A 16,597-nucleotide genomic window follows, 5' to 3' on the forward strand; every position below is an offset into this window, starting at 1 on the left:
TGTTGCGCAGACATTGCTGTGGGCACCTAACACTGTAGATTTGATGACTATTTTGCTTCACTACCAATTGTATCACGTATATTGCTTGATCATTACGATTAGGTCAAATAAACTATATGATGGAGACAGGGCCGGCCCAACCCTTAGGCAACTGAGGCGGTCGCCTAAGGCCCCGACCCAAAGAAGGCCCACCGCAAGAAATGCCTCAAAGACAAAATGGAAAAAAAAGGCCCCCTGTGAATTCGTCTTAGGACGGCCCACTGTAGGGAAGGCCTCAAAGACAAAACGGCCTTAGGCCCCCAAATACATTGGGCCGCTCCTGGATGGAGAAAGGGTAAAAGTAATATTTTCAGAGATAAAGGCATTTGATGTTTTGGTATGCAACGATCAATTTGGAACATCCCTTGGGTCTTCAAGTTCGCATCACAAGAGACAGTCAGGATCCAGTGTATGGCCTTCCCACTACATAGCAGCTGCATTGAACTGGCTTTATCAAATCCTGCGCTTGCCTTGTATCTCTCTCAGAGCTTTCTGATGTTGCTCCTGGTTCTGCAATTTTAAAATTAATCCTGATACTCCAAGTTTAATTGATCGTGTCAATCAAAATGGTGTCACTATGACTTGATCTTGATGGCTTTGTGTTTTTTCTTTAGCTTGATCAAGTTTACCTTTTCTTTGTTTCAGCTTGCGAGTCCTAAAAACAGTTGACGGCCAACTGTTCCAAGTTATAACATCGATTAAAATGTTATAATGGTAGTCGTTGCAGTTCTTGTGCCCTCCAGTGTACACACGCAAGGGTTTTTAAAATAACAGTTGTTGTCTAACCATTATCCTGATATACTGCTATTACATAATATTTATAACACTTACTGCATATCATTTTTCACTGTTTTTTTGACTAAAATAATATTCTGAATTCAAATCTTAGTGCCAACTGGAGGAACAAGATTGTTTTTTATTAACAGTGATGTCATTACATAGAGATGCTTGTTCTTCATTATTTCGTGTTATAAGCGGTAATGACAGATATCAATTCATAAGTCATGACTGCAATTATATGACTGTCAAATAAAAATTCAGTTGGGGCCTGATGTGAACGAACAGCACCTGCTAATTCTATTATAAGAGGAAATAAAATTTTGAATGAGTCTGATATTTAGGATTGTCGGTGTTATGGAAACCTTGGCACCTTGAAAATTCCACTTATTAAGAATCATTGAAGATTCCACGCGTACTGAGGCAATCTGAAAGTGTCATCAAATAGGCCTCAGTAGTAACGCTAGATGTAGTTAAATATTTCAGTTCTTTCGAGTGATGTACATTTCAAAAGCACCTTGGAATGCAAAAGCTAGAGAAATAGCTTCAAGGGGGAATCTCATAAGACAATTAGGACTTATTTGGTTCGAAAGAAAAGAAGGTGGAAAGTATGGTTAAGGAGAAAACGAAGAAAGATCTTTTATTTGGTGGAAGTTTTTAAAGGAGGGAGATGGAAAAATAGTATTCCTAGAGAAATAAGATTTGTTTCATGGAACAAAAAAACTATGAGGGACAATGAAAAATTACTTTTCTATTGGTTGGAAATTTGAATATTTTTTTTCAAAATTATCCTTAAGCCTGCAAAATTCATAGATAAGATCTTTTCTTTTATTAAAGATATAATACATATGTCATATAATTTTTCCAGAAAAATAGATGCTCAACCAAATATAAGCTACTCTAAAATATACTATTTTCTTATCGTTAATTAAACATACCAAAACTATTTTTCTAGGCATCATATTTTCAGGAATCAGTTTTCTAGAAAAAAAATATTTCACGAACCAAACGAGTCCTTAGTGCATATAAATTTTGAAGCATTCTAATTAGCAAATCAGTCAACCATAAAAATTTGTCACCGCAAAGTTTTATTCTTCTGTTTAATGTATCCAGGTTGGTTAAACTCTATTCAAAAGGGAGAATCAGAAATAGTGTATTAACATAAACTTAGTGTACATTTATCCACTTGCATAAGTCATATCAAAGCACAGCATTTTATTTTTCATGGCCTAGTAAGATCCCTACTTACTAATACTACTCTTCAACTATGGAACTCTATATTAAACGTAGCACTAGCTTAACTTACCTTAGATACATTTATGTATTTGGCTGGTCTTGGGACAACCTCCTCTCACCTCATATTCAAGCCTACCAGTACATGAAAGGATTTTGCAAGCGCCATGCAACGCATGCGACGATGGCTGTGGATTGGATCTAATGATCCATTCTAGTGCATTCTCAAATAATTCTAGCTCACATGCAATCAGATTCATCATAATAATTCTAGGGCATTCTTCGCATGATTGAGTTCGCATCCCTAATCTTGATGCGCCCGTTCAACTTGTCCTGCTTTGTATCATATTTTTGAAGCTGCCGAGATATCAAGCTGTATAATTCAACGAATAATAAACATAAGAAGTTTGTCAATAAAAATTGCTCAGAAAGTAGATCTGAAGAAATATGCTAAGAAACAAGCGTTAAGTGAGAAAAGCCTCCAGGCTTGGAAGCTATCGCCGGCGGGTGGGACCCGTGAGGCCAACTTAACTTGTATGCACCGAAGACGAAAAGGAATATTTTATAACAAGCTTTACACCTGCTTCAGGCTATTGATTACGAAATATGTTTACGCCCACGGCTGCTGCCCTTCAACGTGATTTGTTTTCTTGGACCGCTCTGACAAGCCAGAGAGGAATAAAAAGGGAAAGCAAAAGAAGACACGGAGGAGAAAAGTAAAAGAAGGGGAATACCCAATCATCCCTCACAACGTTGACACCACGAAATAGACAAGGACAAGCAATCGTGGAGTGAAGGAAAGAGAGACAATCACGAATGAGATTATTAGATTTGTTTTCAAGACCATCACGATGAGAGAGAGTTAAGTGGGCTCGGCGAGAGAAAACCAAGTAGAAAGCCACTGCACTGGGCCTTAACCACCAGATTTTGTATGTGATTGAGAGTTGCTACCCTGCCTGCATGCTGAACTAGGATGCAAGAAATGATGTGGTGGGGTTACCTCCATGGTACATCATTACATCCTCCTCATATCATTCCTCATTTGATATACCTCCCTCTCTCTCTCTCTCTCTCTCGTTTGTTTTGGTTGTATATGCATGCATGAATGTCATGTTTACCCCCCATGGTCTTCATACATATGTTGATGAAGTATTGAGTTTTCTTTCTGAGTATCGTAAAGCAAATATGGCTGAACTCGAAGAGCATGATAAAAAATATCCACAATGAGAACACTAATGCATGTATGCATACAAGGCATGTATGTGCGCGCGCATATATATACATATATATAGATAGATAGATAGATGTATATATATATATAGAGATATATATCATTCAGCAACTAGAATTATTGGAGTAAAACACATTTTGAAACTTGGTACCTAGCTACCACTGAAGCGATTCTCATACTTTGCTACGCGATTCTCATAATCTGCTTTCCTCATTGTGTACTTGTTGGGCTAACTGGAGTTGGTGTAACTTTAAATAAGGATACTAGAAGTCTGTTGAATTTGAGTCTGCATTGGGTGCTCATGCATATGCTTGCACTCATTAAGATGACTTCAAGTAAGCAAAATCACTTCTCAATTGGTTATTAACAATAGATTTATACCAACCATACTTGATCATATAAAGCTACTACTAGCATGATCGAGCTGACCAGATCGTAGATACAGTCTTCCACCGACACAACTGCTCGCTCATCAACCCACACCGACAGCGATCGATTCCAACACAAGATTCGTATTAATTTCCCTTCTTATGTTTCAAGAATGCTGCTTCCTCAAGGATCTCTCTTCCTTTTCTTTGGACTTATATTATTATAATAGGATGTGTTGAATAAGAAATTTAGGCAACCAAGTCTCAGATAATGGCAAAGGAAAGGCCCTGGATGCAACACAAGTGAGTGTTCATGAGGGCCGAGTCCTCCATGAGTACAAACCAAGCTATTTCCCAAGTTTCTTCCTTGTTTTCTCATGGACGTGGTCCATGCCCTTCTAACCATCATATATAACATGCCTATGACCGTCCATGCATGGTGCCCTTTGTCCGCATACTCGGTGTGGGAGCTAGATCTATATTTTGTGTAGGATTGCCAAAAGAGGGGCAGTTCGGGTCCTGGCAATGGGTCACCACTGCTGCAGCAAGCAGAAGGTCAAGAGAGGCCTGTGGTCTCCTGAGGAAGATGAGAAGCTCAGCAAATACATCACTACCCATGGCCATGGCTGCTGGAGCTCTGTCCCAAAACAAGCAGGTCCCTCTCGCTCTCTCTCTCTCTCTCGATCTCTCGATCTCTCCCTCTCCCTCTCTCTCAGTCTCTTTGGTTTGGGATTTCAGGCCTGCAGAGGTGTGGAAAGAGCTGCAGGCTGAGGTGGATCAACTACCTGAGACCTGACCTCAAGAGGGGGTCCTTCTCAGCACAGGAAGAAAGGGTCATCATAGATGTGCACAGGATCCTAGGCAACAGGTCCAACAAAACCCTAATCTGACAGAAGAACCTGCATGAATGTTAATAGCCAAACACCATGGACTTGTTTTAATTCTATTTTCTTTTCTTTCCAAAACTCATTTCAAATTGCATGTATATATACTCTCTTCATGAGTACTTTGTGTGCCTTGATCTATTCAGGTGGGCTCAGATAGCAAAGCATCTTCCAGGGAGGACAGACAATGAGGTGAAGAACTTTTGGAATTCATGCATAAAGAAGAAACTGATTGCCCAAGGATTGGATCCCAAGACCCACAACCTAATCCCTGCTGCTCGCCCTAATAATAGCATCAATTCAGCCAATATCTCTCAGTTCCACCACCCCCAGTCATCAACCACACCATTCACCATTAGTTCCCCCATCAAGAGCTTTGAGACAACTCAGAGCACCCCAATGGACATGAACACTTCTTTGGTCACATTACCTCCCCCACCTACTCTTCCCTTGCATGAGACAATACCTATCTCCACCTTCCAATACCAAGATGCCAACGTCTTGATGAGCTACAAAGATCAAAATTCGCACACTTCAATCGACTTTACCCATGGTTCTTCTTCTTTAGACCAGCCAAACATGTCCTCCTCTTCATTCCATCAGCCTGGATTTATGGATGATTGCATGTGGGCTAGTACTGTTGAGCCACTGGAAGCCCCAAGGCAAAATGAGGTAGAATTCCAACAAGGGCAAGGCCAAGCGCAAGCATTAGCATGCAAGATGGGCTTCGATGGGCCCAATGAGGAGAAGAGGCTAGAGATGGAGAGCTCCTACAACAGTTCAACCTTCGATATCGAGCTCATGGAATCTGCATTAATGCCTTCTGGAGTCTTTTGCGGTGGGAGCTCAATTGAGCAACTGCAGTGGGATTGCTAGCTCTCGTTCTCTCCTACTTTCTCTTTTTTTAATTTTAGTTGCAAGACAGGTAGAATGAGGCAGTTTGAACCAGAAATAACAATTGGAGAGATGATCAGGAAGTTCATTCCATTGCAAAACATTTTTTGAGGTTGCCTGATGTCGACTCTAAATGTTCATTAGTACTTTTCATGGACTTGATCAATTCCAAGTTCTCACATTTTCTTTCATTCCATGCGTTGTTATTGATGAAAGTTCAGCTAGTTACTTTTGTTTCTTGTTCGTGTTATCCGCTTGTCTCTGCATGCATGTCGTTCCAAATTTCTTCAACTAAACAACACATTTTGCACGGGCGCAGAACATCCATGGCATCAAAGTCGAATTGCAAATAGTATTCTTTTTCCACTTTCCCAAGGTATGTTGTGTCTTATCTTTTACGGCGGAAGAATAAATTCTTGGTTTGGAGTTTTTTCTCAATGATAATAATAACAAATTTGCAACCAATTGTTCAGAATATTTTAGAAACTAATAGAAGCATTACTCTCATTAATGCGTCATAACTCTGACTAGTCTATTAACATGGACAATATGACTATGGGGAGAAAGTGGAAATTTTGAAAAAGTTAATGTTAGAAGCAGACGTGCATGCCATTCTTTTTTGCAGTATAACTTGACATAGGCATTTTCTAGTTCTAGGCTTGTTTGGTTGAATAAAAGTTTGAAAGTTTTTGAAATAACTTCAAGGAAGTGCATTCTTGATAGCTGGGTTTAAGTTGTGGGTATTTGGCAACAGAATGAAACAGCTGAACGGTTTTGACTCTCCCTATTACCAATACGTGTAGGTGTTTTCCCTCAGACTGTCACTTGGAGAAGGAAGAGAGAAGAGGGCCCTATGGAGAATATGGTAAGAAATCTGTAATAAAATCCAATCACAAAGACCGAACTTATTATCTTCATGCATGAGGATAATAAATTACCTAGTAGTAAATATTTCAAAATTATTACAAACAGAGCAAGCAAGAAATCCTAAATTTCTATATAAAATAAGATTGGCAAAGCTGAATAGCACAATACGTTACAGTACCAAATTTGCCTAAACTTCATGGAATGCTTATGTGCTCCACTCAACTGGTCAACATACCCCAAATAGCTTTGGTCACTTTCAAGATCATGATCCAATTTGAGTACCTCTATAGAATAGATTCACCAGAAAACTATTGAGTAGCAACAAATGATTGAGTTCAGTTCCTCCTCATTAGAAAATTATTCGCTGTGGGGATATGGTAATATGGAGAAGACAAAATTATTTGAGCCCCATAGTAGCAACAAGAAATATGCTAGACTATTTGCAGGAGTGGAAACTGTAGGGGTCAGAAAATTGCTACCTTCCAACTAGGAGCTGACGATGCATAAGGATAATAAATTACCTAGTAGAAAATATTTCAAAATTATCACAAACAGAGCAAGCAAGAAATTCTTCATTTCTACACAAAATAAGATTGGTAAAACTGAATAGCACAATATGTTACAGTACCAAATTTGATTAAACATCACGGGACGCTCATGTGCTCCACTCAACTGGTCAACACACCCTAAATAGCTTTGGTCACTTTCAAGATCTTGATCCAATTTGAGTATCTTTATAAAATAGATTCACCAGAAAACTATTGAGTAGCAACAAATGATTGAGTTCAGTTGCTCCTCGTTAGAAAATTATTCACTGTGGGGATATGGTAATATGGAGAAAACAAAATTATTTGAGCCCCATAGTAGGAACAAGAAATATGCTAAACTATTTGCAGGAGTGGAAAATGCAGCGGTCAAAAAATTGCAACCTTCCAACTAGGAACTGACCATGCATAAGGATAATAAATTACTGAGTAGAAAATATTTCAAAATTATCAAAAAACAGAGCAAGCAAGAAATCCTTCATTTCTATACAAAATAAGATTGGTAAAGTTGAATAGCACAATATGTTACAATAACAAATTTGACTAAACATCATGGAATGCTCGTGCTCCACTCAACTGGTCAATACACCCCAAATAGCTTTGATCACTTTCAAAATCCTAATCCAATTTGAGTACCTTTGTAGCATAGATTCATCAGAAAACTATTGAGTAGCAACAAATGATTGAGTTCAGTAGCTCCTCATTAGAAAATTATTCACTATAGGGATGTGGCAACATGGAGAAGATAAAATTATTTGAGCTTCATAGTAGCAACAAGAAATATGCTAAACTATTTGCAGGAGTGGAAACTGTAGTGGTCAGCAAATTGCAACCTTCCAACTAGGAACTCACCAGTTACCAGTATCGAGTCTGTATTGATTGAACGATTAGCTTGTCTTTTCTTGCTTCTAGATGTCACTATATCCATAGCCTCGTATTTTAAATCGGAATTGGAAACCCTTGCCCTATCAATATAGTAAGCTGCCCTTCCCTTCATCTCTTTCCCTCTATCTTTCTCCTTTGCCCTTTCAAAACTCTCCTAAATAGAACCTGCACTCGTCACCTCCCTCACAACTAGGAAGCTAAAACCACTATAGAAGCATAGGGATATGAACAAGTCTTTGCTTCTTTCTTTTGTTGTTAGCTCTTTAACTTGTCTAAACATGGCACTCTTTCTATCAATGCTAACAAGATGGTTTAAATATGAATAATTGGTAATTTATCTGATTTACAACACCCATATCTATAAAATGATTTGAACCATTTATTATAAAAGGGCATCTTGCACTTTTTTTTTTCAATGCCAAATTGGCTCATGGGGGCACAAAACAAAAAGGAAAGAGAGGGATGTAGTTTTTATTGCTTTTGGCATAGCAGGCCTCCTAGTGGGAAGCCCTTCTAACCTAACCAATCTGAAAGACAATTGCATCTGCATGGTGAATCCTTTGGAAAGAAGGGTTTCAATCTGTGGCTTATCTCAACCCTTATCTTCCAATATTAATTGGTTGATTGTTTCGCTCCTATATCTCCAAAAAGGAAAAAAGATTACTAAGAGTTGTTTCATAGATCCACAAGAGATATTTGGGTTCTCTCAATAAATAAAAAGTGTATCATGCATGCCTGAATCTAACTGGAGTTCATGGTGGTGGAGGAATCGGCTACGCTAGGTGTGGAACACGATCTCTCAAATAAGCAAATTGAAAGCATGTGTGTTAAGGGCATATAGCTATTAATTTGAATATTGGACACCAACCTTGAAGAAAGACCCTTCTAGGGTTCTTTTGTCGAAGAGAGTTTTAAGGGCTCCTGGTGAAGGAACAAGACCAATGAAGGAGTGCCACTACATGTGATATTTTGTACAGATTAATCTTCACACATTGGCTTATGAAAGTTAGCTTGTGGGCTAAAAGCCAACAAGCAAAGTAAGTCAAAACTTTATCATGAAGAGGGCAGATGAATGAATGGAATGATGAAAGAAGGCCGGTCGGTCTAAAGATTTTGAATAAGCCTTTTTTCTTACTACATAATTCCTTCTAGTATTTTTTCCTCTTCTTGTTCACAAATTCATGCTAATGAAATGATATATCATGGTAGACAAAAAGGCATTAATTATTATATTGTGTTAAAGCTTTATCACCTTGTTATATATTTTTGTCTTCTAGGTAATATGATTTGCTTAATTTGAGAGTCATCTATGACCCTTTTCACTCTTGGAAAAACTAAATCAGCATTCATTATGATATACTTTTATCTTATAAATACGTGCATATTTTTATGAATTTGGAGTTTATAAGTAAGAAGGCTTCCTAGACCAATAAATATCTAGATAGGAAATCTCCTTCTAACAGTCATTTATTGTTGACCAAAAAATATGAGATAATCATATAATTTCATGTATAAGTACTTATTACCTATCCTTTCAAATTACTACTCCTCATTTAGGTTTCTCAGCAAGTCTCTTTATTCGTTTAAAGTATTTAGTATAATTTACTCAAATGATTCATGTTAACAAATATTTGACTAGCACAAGTAGCCTTCCTTGCGTTGTGTTCTTATTTATTCTTCCCAACTACATAAAGTTGCAATCTTCCTTATTCTATGTCCACTTCATCAAATAATATTTTTTTCACTGTCAGAATTCAAGAATGATTCAGCTAGAGGTAATGATTCAGAAATCTGAGAAAATAGATATTGAAAATTCGACAAAAGTTATGAAAGAACTCAGATAACTAAGAATTAGAAGAATAGAAATAAAGAAGTCAAGTATTGAAATATTTAACTAGTTACTAACATGGTGACAAGCATGAGAAAGGTGAGTACGACAAACTATAGCAACCGTAATTTATTTCTTCCAAGCATAATCTCAATTTGTTCTAGAGGTTTTCATTTATTTGCAAGGAAATTATAAAGTTTACAAGTTACACATCAAAGAAATATTAGAGCTTATTTGAAAAGATTAAATAATCCATCAAAGTTAACAAGAAAATGTTCTTTTACTCAAAAGAGTATAAGATTAGAGCCACATATATATGAATTGTATGAGTATCATACAGAAATTGTAGGTTAGAGGTTATTAACCGCTAGGAGTTTTAGTTGGCCTATTATGTTTAGGAACAATGAACCTACTGATATGTAATAACAAGGCGCCCTATTAAAATATAGGAAAGAAAAAGTATTCCAATTTCTTATTGCTTTTGGAAAACTTGGAGCATACCTTTAACTTTCAACATTAGTCATAGCAAACCTTCCAAAGAAAACTCAAGAAAACTTTTTAAAGCCCTCATTTAGAATATCATAGACAAAAGTTGAATTCCACCATGCTACCTCCTTTTTTTCTTTTTGGCCTTTCTCACACGTAAAAGAAAAATCCAATAAGCAAAAAGAATATTGTTTCCACTATTCTCTGCACTTGGAAAGAATACACTCTTGGGCATCCTCAGAACAAGGAAGGCTTCTCAAGCATTAGAATGTATAACTTGTCTCCAAAATGAGCGCAATCTATCTCATTAGGTAGCTCAATCCAACCCTAATTTTCCAGCCTAACCTGGAACAAACCCGAGAAGCAAGTCAAACTAGCATAATCTCCATATTTTTGGCCTCAATTAGAAGAGGCTGCAAAAGAAATTTCCAAAGATGTGGCTAGACCACTCCAAGTTGAATGTGGTACCACCAATGTTCAATATTCCAAAGTTCCAACCAACAAATAGACTGATATATTGTGGCCACTTGACCAGGACTAGTAAGCCTGCAAGTAGGTTTTGTTGGACCCCAGACCCAAATTCATAGCAAGGGTGTATGTAGTCAGGCCACGTTAATGTTATCAAATGGCAGGGCTCCAAACCCAGGAGCTCCTCCCCCGTTTAGGCCACGCCCGCCCACTCCTCCTAGGCACCAGCACCGCCACCCCGGCCTGGACCCCTTCGGGACCCACGCCTCCGTCTTCACTCTAGAGGCCATGATCGGCAGCTAATACGAGGAGAAGGCGTTGCATGGATTGAGGTGGGAGAAAAGACAGGATGAGTTGGAACTAATACGAGGAGGCTTAAGCCTGGTCGGTGCAAATGTTGCGAGAGGAACCAAACTGTATGGTTCTATTGAGATTGTTGGGAAAGTTTATGATGGTTCTGCTGGTTGATGGATTTAGATTTGGAAAGCCGGAGATATAGCTGACTGAGGAGAAGCCATTGCATGGATTGAGATGATTAGAGAATTGCGACGCTAAGCAAATATTGCTGAAGAGTGAAGCCGCCCACCTGTAAAAGAAGGCATGATAGAGCCCAAGCATTTCTGTTCGTGATTATTGAATTCTGGAATTCTATTTATTGTTCTGTTATTATTATGGTGTAGAGCTGTATTTATATTGTTGGGAACCATTTTCAAAGAAAATAAATGGAGAATAAAATTATATGCAACAATTACAGCCTTTGCAGACAAGTGCTCTCTAATACCATAAACCTGTAGCTAACAAAAAACAAAAACAAAAAAATCCTGTAGATTGGAAAACTGTTAGCTCTTAGAGAGGAGAGATGTACAGAAAAGTTCAAATCCAGATGCAAGGGGAAAATTGTCTCTAAAAGAAAAGAAAAGAAAAACTATTTGGATAGCTTGATGTCCTGTTCTGGAGATTCTGTCAAGAAAACTTTAACGTATAGTATCCTCTACGCGCTGAGTATCTAAACAAGTTAAAAGTGCAATGGATGGTAATCTAAATGGAGGAAGAAATTTGAAAGATGCAAGAAAGAGTATTAGTGGGACAACACCTATTTTAAAAGCTTTATAAACCTTACAGGAAAATATCTTAATAAAATACGTATATAAAATGATAAACATGAGCATCATTTAATTTCATGTTTGGACTGGAAAAACTCAGTCCATGGAACCCAATCTGGAACCCAAACATGTTCACATGCGACAGGCTCTGTGTGTAAACTTTTCATCACCAAGATTCCGTAGGATTCAAGAAAATAATTATCAATGCATGTTTACACGGTTTTGATCCTCTAAACCCCGACTGAGCAACAATATTCTAGACCATCTTTTTAGCCTTCAAAAAGTGGAAATTCGATTTACCTACCCCTTTAAGATAGAGATTAGCATGCCACCAGTCTAGATGTGTGTTTCCAACATGCTATCGGACGTGCTGGTGGACTGTGAAATATTGAGTGAGAGAAGTTTTCCGAGGGCTGGATGTGACAACAAGAACTAGACGACCTACCAAACCAGTTTCTTCTAAAAAACACTATCTAGCGTCAGGTATTTCATGCTCACGACAAAGCTCATCTAAATGTAGTACAGTTGTAGACATCACGCATAAAACTTTAGTTACAAACAAATTCTATGCAGAGGACTTTGTCGATGCTGAAAATCTAAGAAAGGAATACTACAGTGTTCATCCAAGATTCCAAGCTCCCCCAGAGCGTTGAGTGAAAGATCTTAGGTGAAGATAATGCTGACATCTACTCTGGGCTGTGGACAATACTGTCCACCAGCATGAGGAGAAGAAACCAAAAGGTAGCTCTTGTAATTAGAATTTAGAGAAAGGAATGCCAGGATGACAAGCTGTAGTGCTGGTTCAAAGAAAAAGAAAGGAGTGTAATGGAGAAAAAAAAATTAGCTGGGTAAGGCACTTCAGAAAGCTTTCTTAAAAGATATTGATTTCTTCCTTTATAGGTGCAAAAGGATTCTTGAAAATCCTATCCCCAGGATACAATACCCAACACAAAGGTGATATAAGATTACATTTCTTAATCACCTTGGATCAAGAACCTATGCCCAAAAAGATGAAGTGCAGAAGGAAAGTTTGAGAAAAGGAAAGCAGTAAAATAGAAAGTCGGAAGAAGGAAGCAAGTTATATCTCGGTTTCTCATGTTTTGATAGATTTATAAGAGTCCAAACACTGCATATGTTTGGAGCGGTGCAACTTTCTGGAGTCCAAATATTACGCTTGTATCTTTTCAGAAACAATGCAACTCTACGTATTCTTTTTTAACGTTCTAGAAGTTTCCCAAAAAACTACTTAAGAGTTTAAAAACTTTTAAAATTTCAGATAATACACTTCTTATTAGAAGTAAATACTTAATGGAGTTTTTTATTTTTAATTTTTAGTATTAAGGAATAATATTGTCAACCTCCGAACCGAGATCATGAGTCGGGGGAGTCAGACAACCACCCCATACTTATTGAAAACTCTTCATTCAAGCATGCAAGATATCTCAACACGATATCTTAAAGCAAGCAGCAGAATAAATTTAAATAATCAATATTTAAATTTTAATTTAAATAACTAAAATCAAATTTTAATATCTCATACAACCAATCAATATTTAAAAGACTTACATCGAACTCTAGTCAAATTCTGATCTAAATTAAAGATATCAAATTTGGCTTCTAGTCTCTCTCCGGATCATAACTCCATATTATCTTAGTTCTTAGAATCTGTAAAAATAGTAAGATGTGGAGTAATGAGCTAGACATCCCAATAAGTAATAAACACTTTAACCAGATTAATCAAACAATAATTTAAATAATTATTTACATAAAATAATTATTGATTCAAAACCAAATTTCAGTATGCAACACTATCAAAATATTATGCATGCCAAATTCAATCTTTCTCAAAATTAAATTTTGTTCATAAGTCTAAATTCTTCGAGATCATCAACTTCATCTCGACAGTCATAAACTATGACCACATGTATACCCTATGGCTGGATCAGAATATGAGATCAATATTAATCAAATTGCCAACATATAACCCCCACTAGTAGGATATCGATATGCTAACGTGTGACCCCTACTGGCAGAGTATTGATGTACCAGTACATAAGCCCTATTGGCAGGGTATCAATATACCGACGTATAACCCCTACTAGTGAGGTATCGATGTACCAGTGTATAACCTCTACTGAAAGGATATCGATGTACCAGCGCGTAACCTCTACGGACAGGGTATCGATGTACCAGCGCATAACCTTCACTGGTGAGGTATCAATATACTAGCGCATAACCCCTACTGATGTGATATCGACATACTAGCACATGACCCCCACTAGCCTGGTATCGACGTACCAATGCATAACATCTATTAGTAGGGAATCAATGTACTAGTGCATAAACTCCATTGGCGAGGTATCGATACATAGTCAAGTTGCGAAACCATCTTGAATCAAATAATCTTTCCATAAATCATTTTCATGTTTCAAATCGAAAATATGCAAAACCATTCAATATCGAATTTAATTAAACATAATTCATAATAAAAATACCTTCAATATGCATCAATTAATATTCCATAATAAGATATATTCAACAAATAAATACGATGCTTTAAGTTCATAAATCACAAATAATACGACTCAAAACTCAGTAACATAAATATTATATAATTTGTTGATAAATCTAGAAAAAGAGATATACTTAATTTAAGAGCAAAACCAAACTACATATCTAATTAATTTTGACGATCCTCTCAGAACCTAAGACTCCGGTCATTGGATTCAAGGCCATGGGACGCCCAGTGGAGAAGGAGAAAGAAATTGGCAGTGGTTTAGCAGTGGCGATCGGTAAAACTTGTCGGTAGTGAGGCGAAAGGGGGTGTGAGGTTCTTTAAATAGTCATTAGAGGCTAGATTTTCTAGCTCTTGTAGAAAATCATGATAGAGAAAAAAGTTTGTTTCCTATTCCAAGTCGAATAGGGTCCTAAACATTTTTTCATCTCCTACTTCAAGTTGAATAGGGCTCTATCTGTTTTTTTGCCTGTCTCCTACTCCAACTCTTATATTTGGGTCAGTCAAGTGAACTAGGCTCAGTTCCTTATTAGCTGAGCTAGGTATTGCATTCTCTCCTCTTAAAAAAAAATCATCCTCAAAACTTTCTTACTATATAGAGTCTTCAAAATTTAAGGGTCTCTTTAATTCCAGGATTTTCTGAAATTCAATGAGTCTTTCTTACAAAAATTATCTTGCCAAATTTTTGATCCCATTCCCTTGGGAGAAGGTGCTGGTGTTGGAATGATGAAAGGGGTTGATTCCATGGCAACGCTTGAAGGTTCTACATTATATGATCTAATTCAAACTGGAATTACTTACACGCATGCTGCAGTTGGGGTTGTAGTTCGTTTGAGGAAAGAATTATCACTGGTGAAAAATATTCCTGTGCTGTTTGCAATTGATCTAGTATGATCATAGTTGCCTCCAATTAAATCTGATATGCTATTTATGAACCCATTCTAGTTGCAAAATTAGCTATATGATGCAATACTAACATTATACATGTTCTTTTCCTTTTTGTCTTTGCAGTCTAACAACTGGTTTACATTCAGTGAATATCAGGAACCTGTGACTGCACGTTCTTGCCAGCCAATTCATGCAAGGGAACTTTCAACAGTTAGTATCATTTCATATATTTCTATAAATCTTGCTTTGCAGTTGAGCATCATCATCTAGTATTCTTTAGTGCTACAGAGTAATTAAGGTTCATGTGATTTCTGAAATCTTTAGACGACACTCTGCAGAAGTAAGGATTACGTTTTCCTGGCACGCCCCTGATCCTATGTCGTCTCTGGCTGGAACTCAATGGAATAGTTTATTAAGAAAATTTGTTTATTATGTTGACTGTTCGCTTATTATCTAATTTTAAGTTGGCCTAGAATGTCATGCTAGATACATCTTGTTATCTTTGGTTTTGTATGCTTCTTCCCTTGTATATGTCCGATATAATTAATATACGGGAAATTAATTCCCCACCCTCCGGATGACTCGGCTATAACAAACAGAATTGACCCCTTCTGGTGACAGAAGAAAATGACATTGTGTTCAATTTAGTAAAACCTTGGCCAGAGTAATTTTTGTGAGGAGTCACAGGATTTGTAAAGTTGAAACACATATTGGAAGAACTGATTAAAGAGTTGACAGTGAACTCTGAAGTCATCCTAGGCATTTGGAGTCATAGGGATGAATTATACGGTAACCATAATCCAAGGGTTCCAGAATATTGCTTTACAATCATTCGGCCAATCCGGACGTCGGGTACCATTGCTAGATGGTTACTTCGATTAGTACAGGAAATCATTCTTATGCTACCGGCTTAGGTTCGAACCTATAGGGTCACACGCATGGAAGTTTCTAGGTTGATCAATTGATTGATTGATGATTAAGAATCATTCAGGGGTAATTTGGTCAATTCGATTGACAAATTACCCTAAGCAAAAGTTGCAGTAAAATAATTATTGAATTATTAGAGGATTAATTAGCAATTAGATTGCTAATGAACTCAATTTGATTGAGTAATTGGGCTTAGGTTGAGCCAAGTTGAATTAGATTCAATTTGGGCTACATTTGGATTTGACCTAATTGGATTAGGTACAACCCAAGTGGATTGGGCTTGACCTAATTAATGGGACTTGACCCAATTGGATTGGGCTTGATCCAAGGTCCTTATCTGATAAGGATTCTAAGTTCAAATATTCATAATTTGAATTAGAGATCAATCCCTAAAATTTAGGAACCTAGCTTTCCTTCTTGGAGAAGGAAATTGACACCTCATCCTTATCCCCTTGGTAATCCTTCTTAGAGAAGGAGTGTTCCATGAAATTAAAAGTAATTATTCTCCTCTTAGTTGCCGTATTTCTCAGAATTTGGATTTTATCAACCAAATAAGTTCGCAAAAATAGAGGTGTGGCGTGGGTGGGTCCAAGACTATAAAAGGACCTCCACGCCTAGGGTTCATGATATGCTTATTGGGTTTTCAAAAGGGTTCTGAA

General features: G+C 37.3%; 1 protein-coding gene across 1 annotated transcript; it reads left to right on the forward strand.

Moving 5' to 3' along the window:
- Positions 1 to 3,834: 3,834 nt before the first annotated feature.
- On the forward strand, positions 3,835 to 5,676 carry LOC103713530 (uncharacterized). The gene is made up of 3 exons (XM_008800491.6): positions 3,835 to 4,303; positions 4,387 to 4,516; positions 4,679 to 5,676. The coding sequence occupies exons 1-3, from the start codon at positions 4,174 to 4,176 to the stop codon at positions 5,406 to 5,408; spliced, it is 990 nt and encodes a 329-aa protein (XP_008798713.3). The 5' UTR covers positions 3,835 to 4,173; the 3' UTR covers positions 5,409 to 5,676.
- Positions 5,677 to 16,597: the final 10,921 nt, after the last annotated feature.

The sequence above is a fragment of the Phoenix dactylifera genome, chromosome 9 (assembly GCF_051530095.1).
Source record: "Phoenix dactylifera cultivar Ajwa chromosome 9, Ajwa_hap1_PhDact_Kaust_v1.1, whole genome shotgun sequence".
Taxonomy (NCBI): domain Eukaryota; kingdom Viridiplantae; phylum Streptophyta; class Magnoliopsida; order Arecales; family Arecaceae; genus Phoenix; species Phoenix dactylifera.

Bases quoted from the DNA above. Each gene is read 5' to 3' on its own strand.
- LOC103713530 (XM_008800491.6), top strand. From the start codon at position 4,174: ATGGGTCACCACTGCTGCAGCAAGCAGAAGGTCAAGAGAGGCCTGTGG. The intron at 4,304-4,386 runs GTCCCTCTCGCT...TTGGGATTTCAG, and splicing joins CTCTGTCCCAAAACAAGCAG to GCCTGCAGAGGTGTGGAAAG. The intron at 4,517-4,678 runs GTCCAACAAAAC...TGATCTATTCAG, and splicing joins CACAGGATCCTAGGCAACAG to GTGGGCTCAGATAGCAAAGC.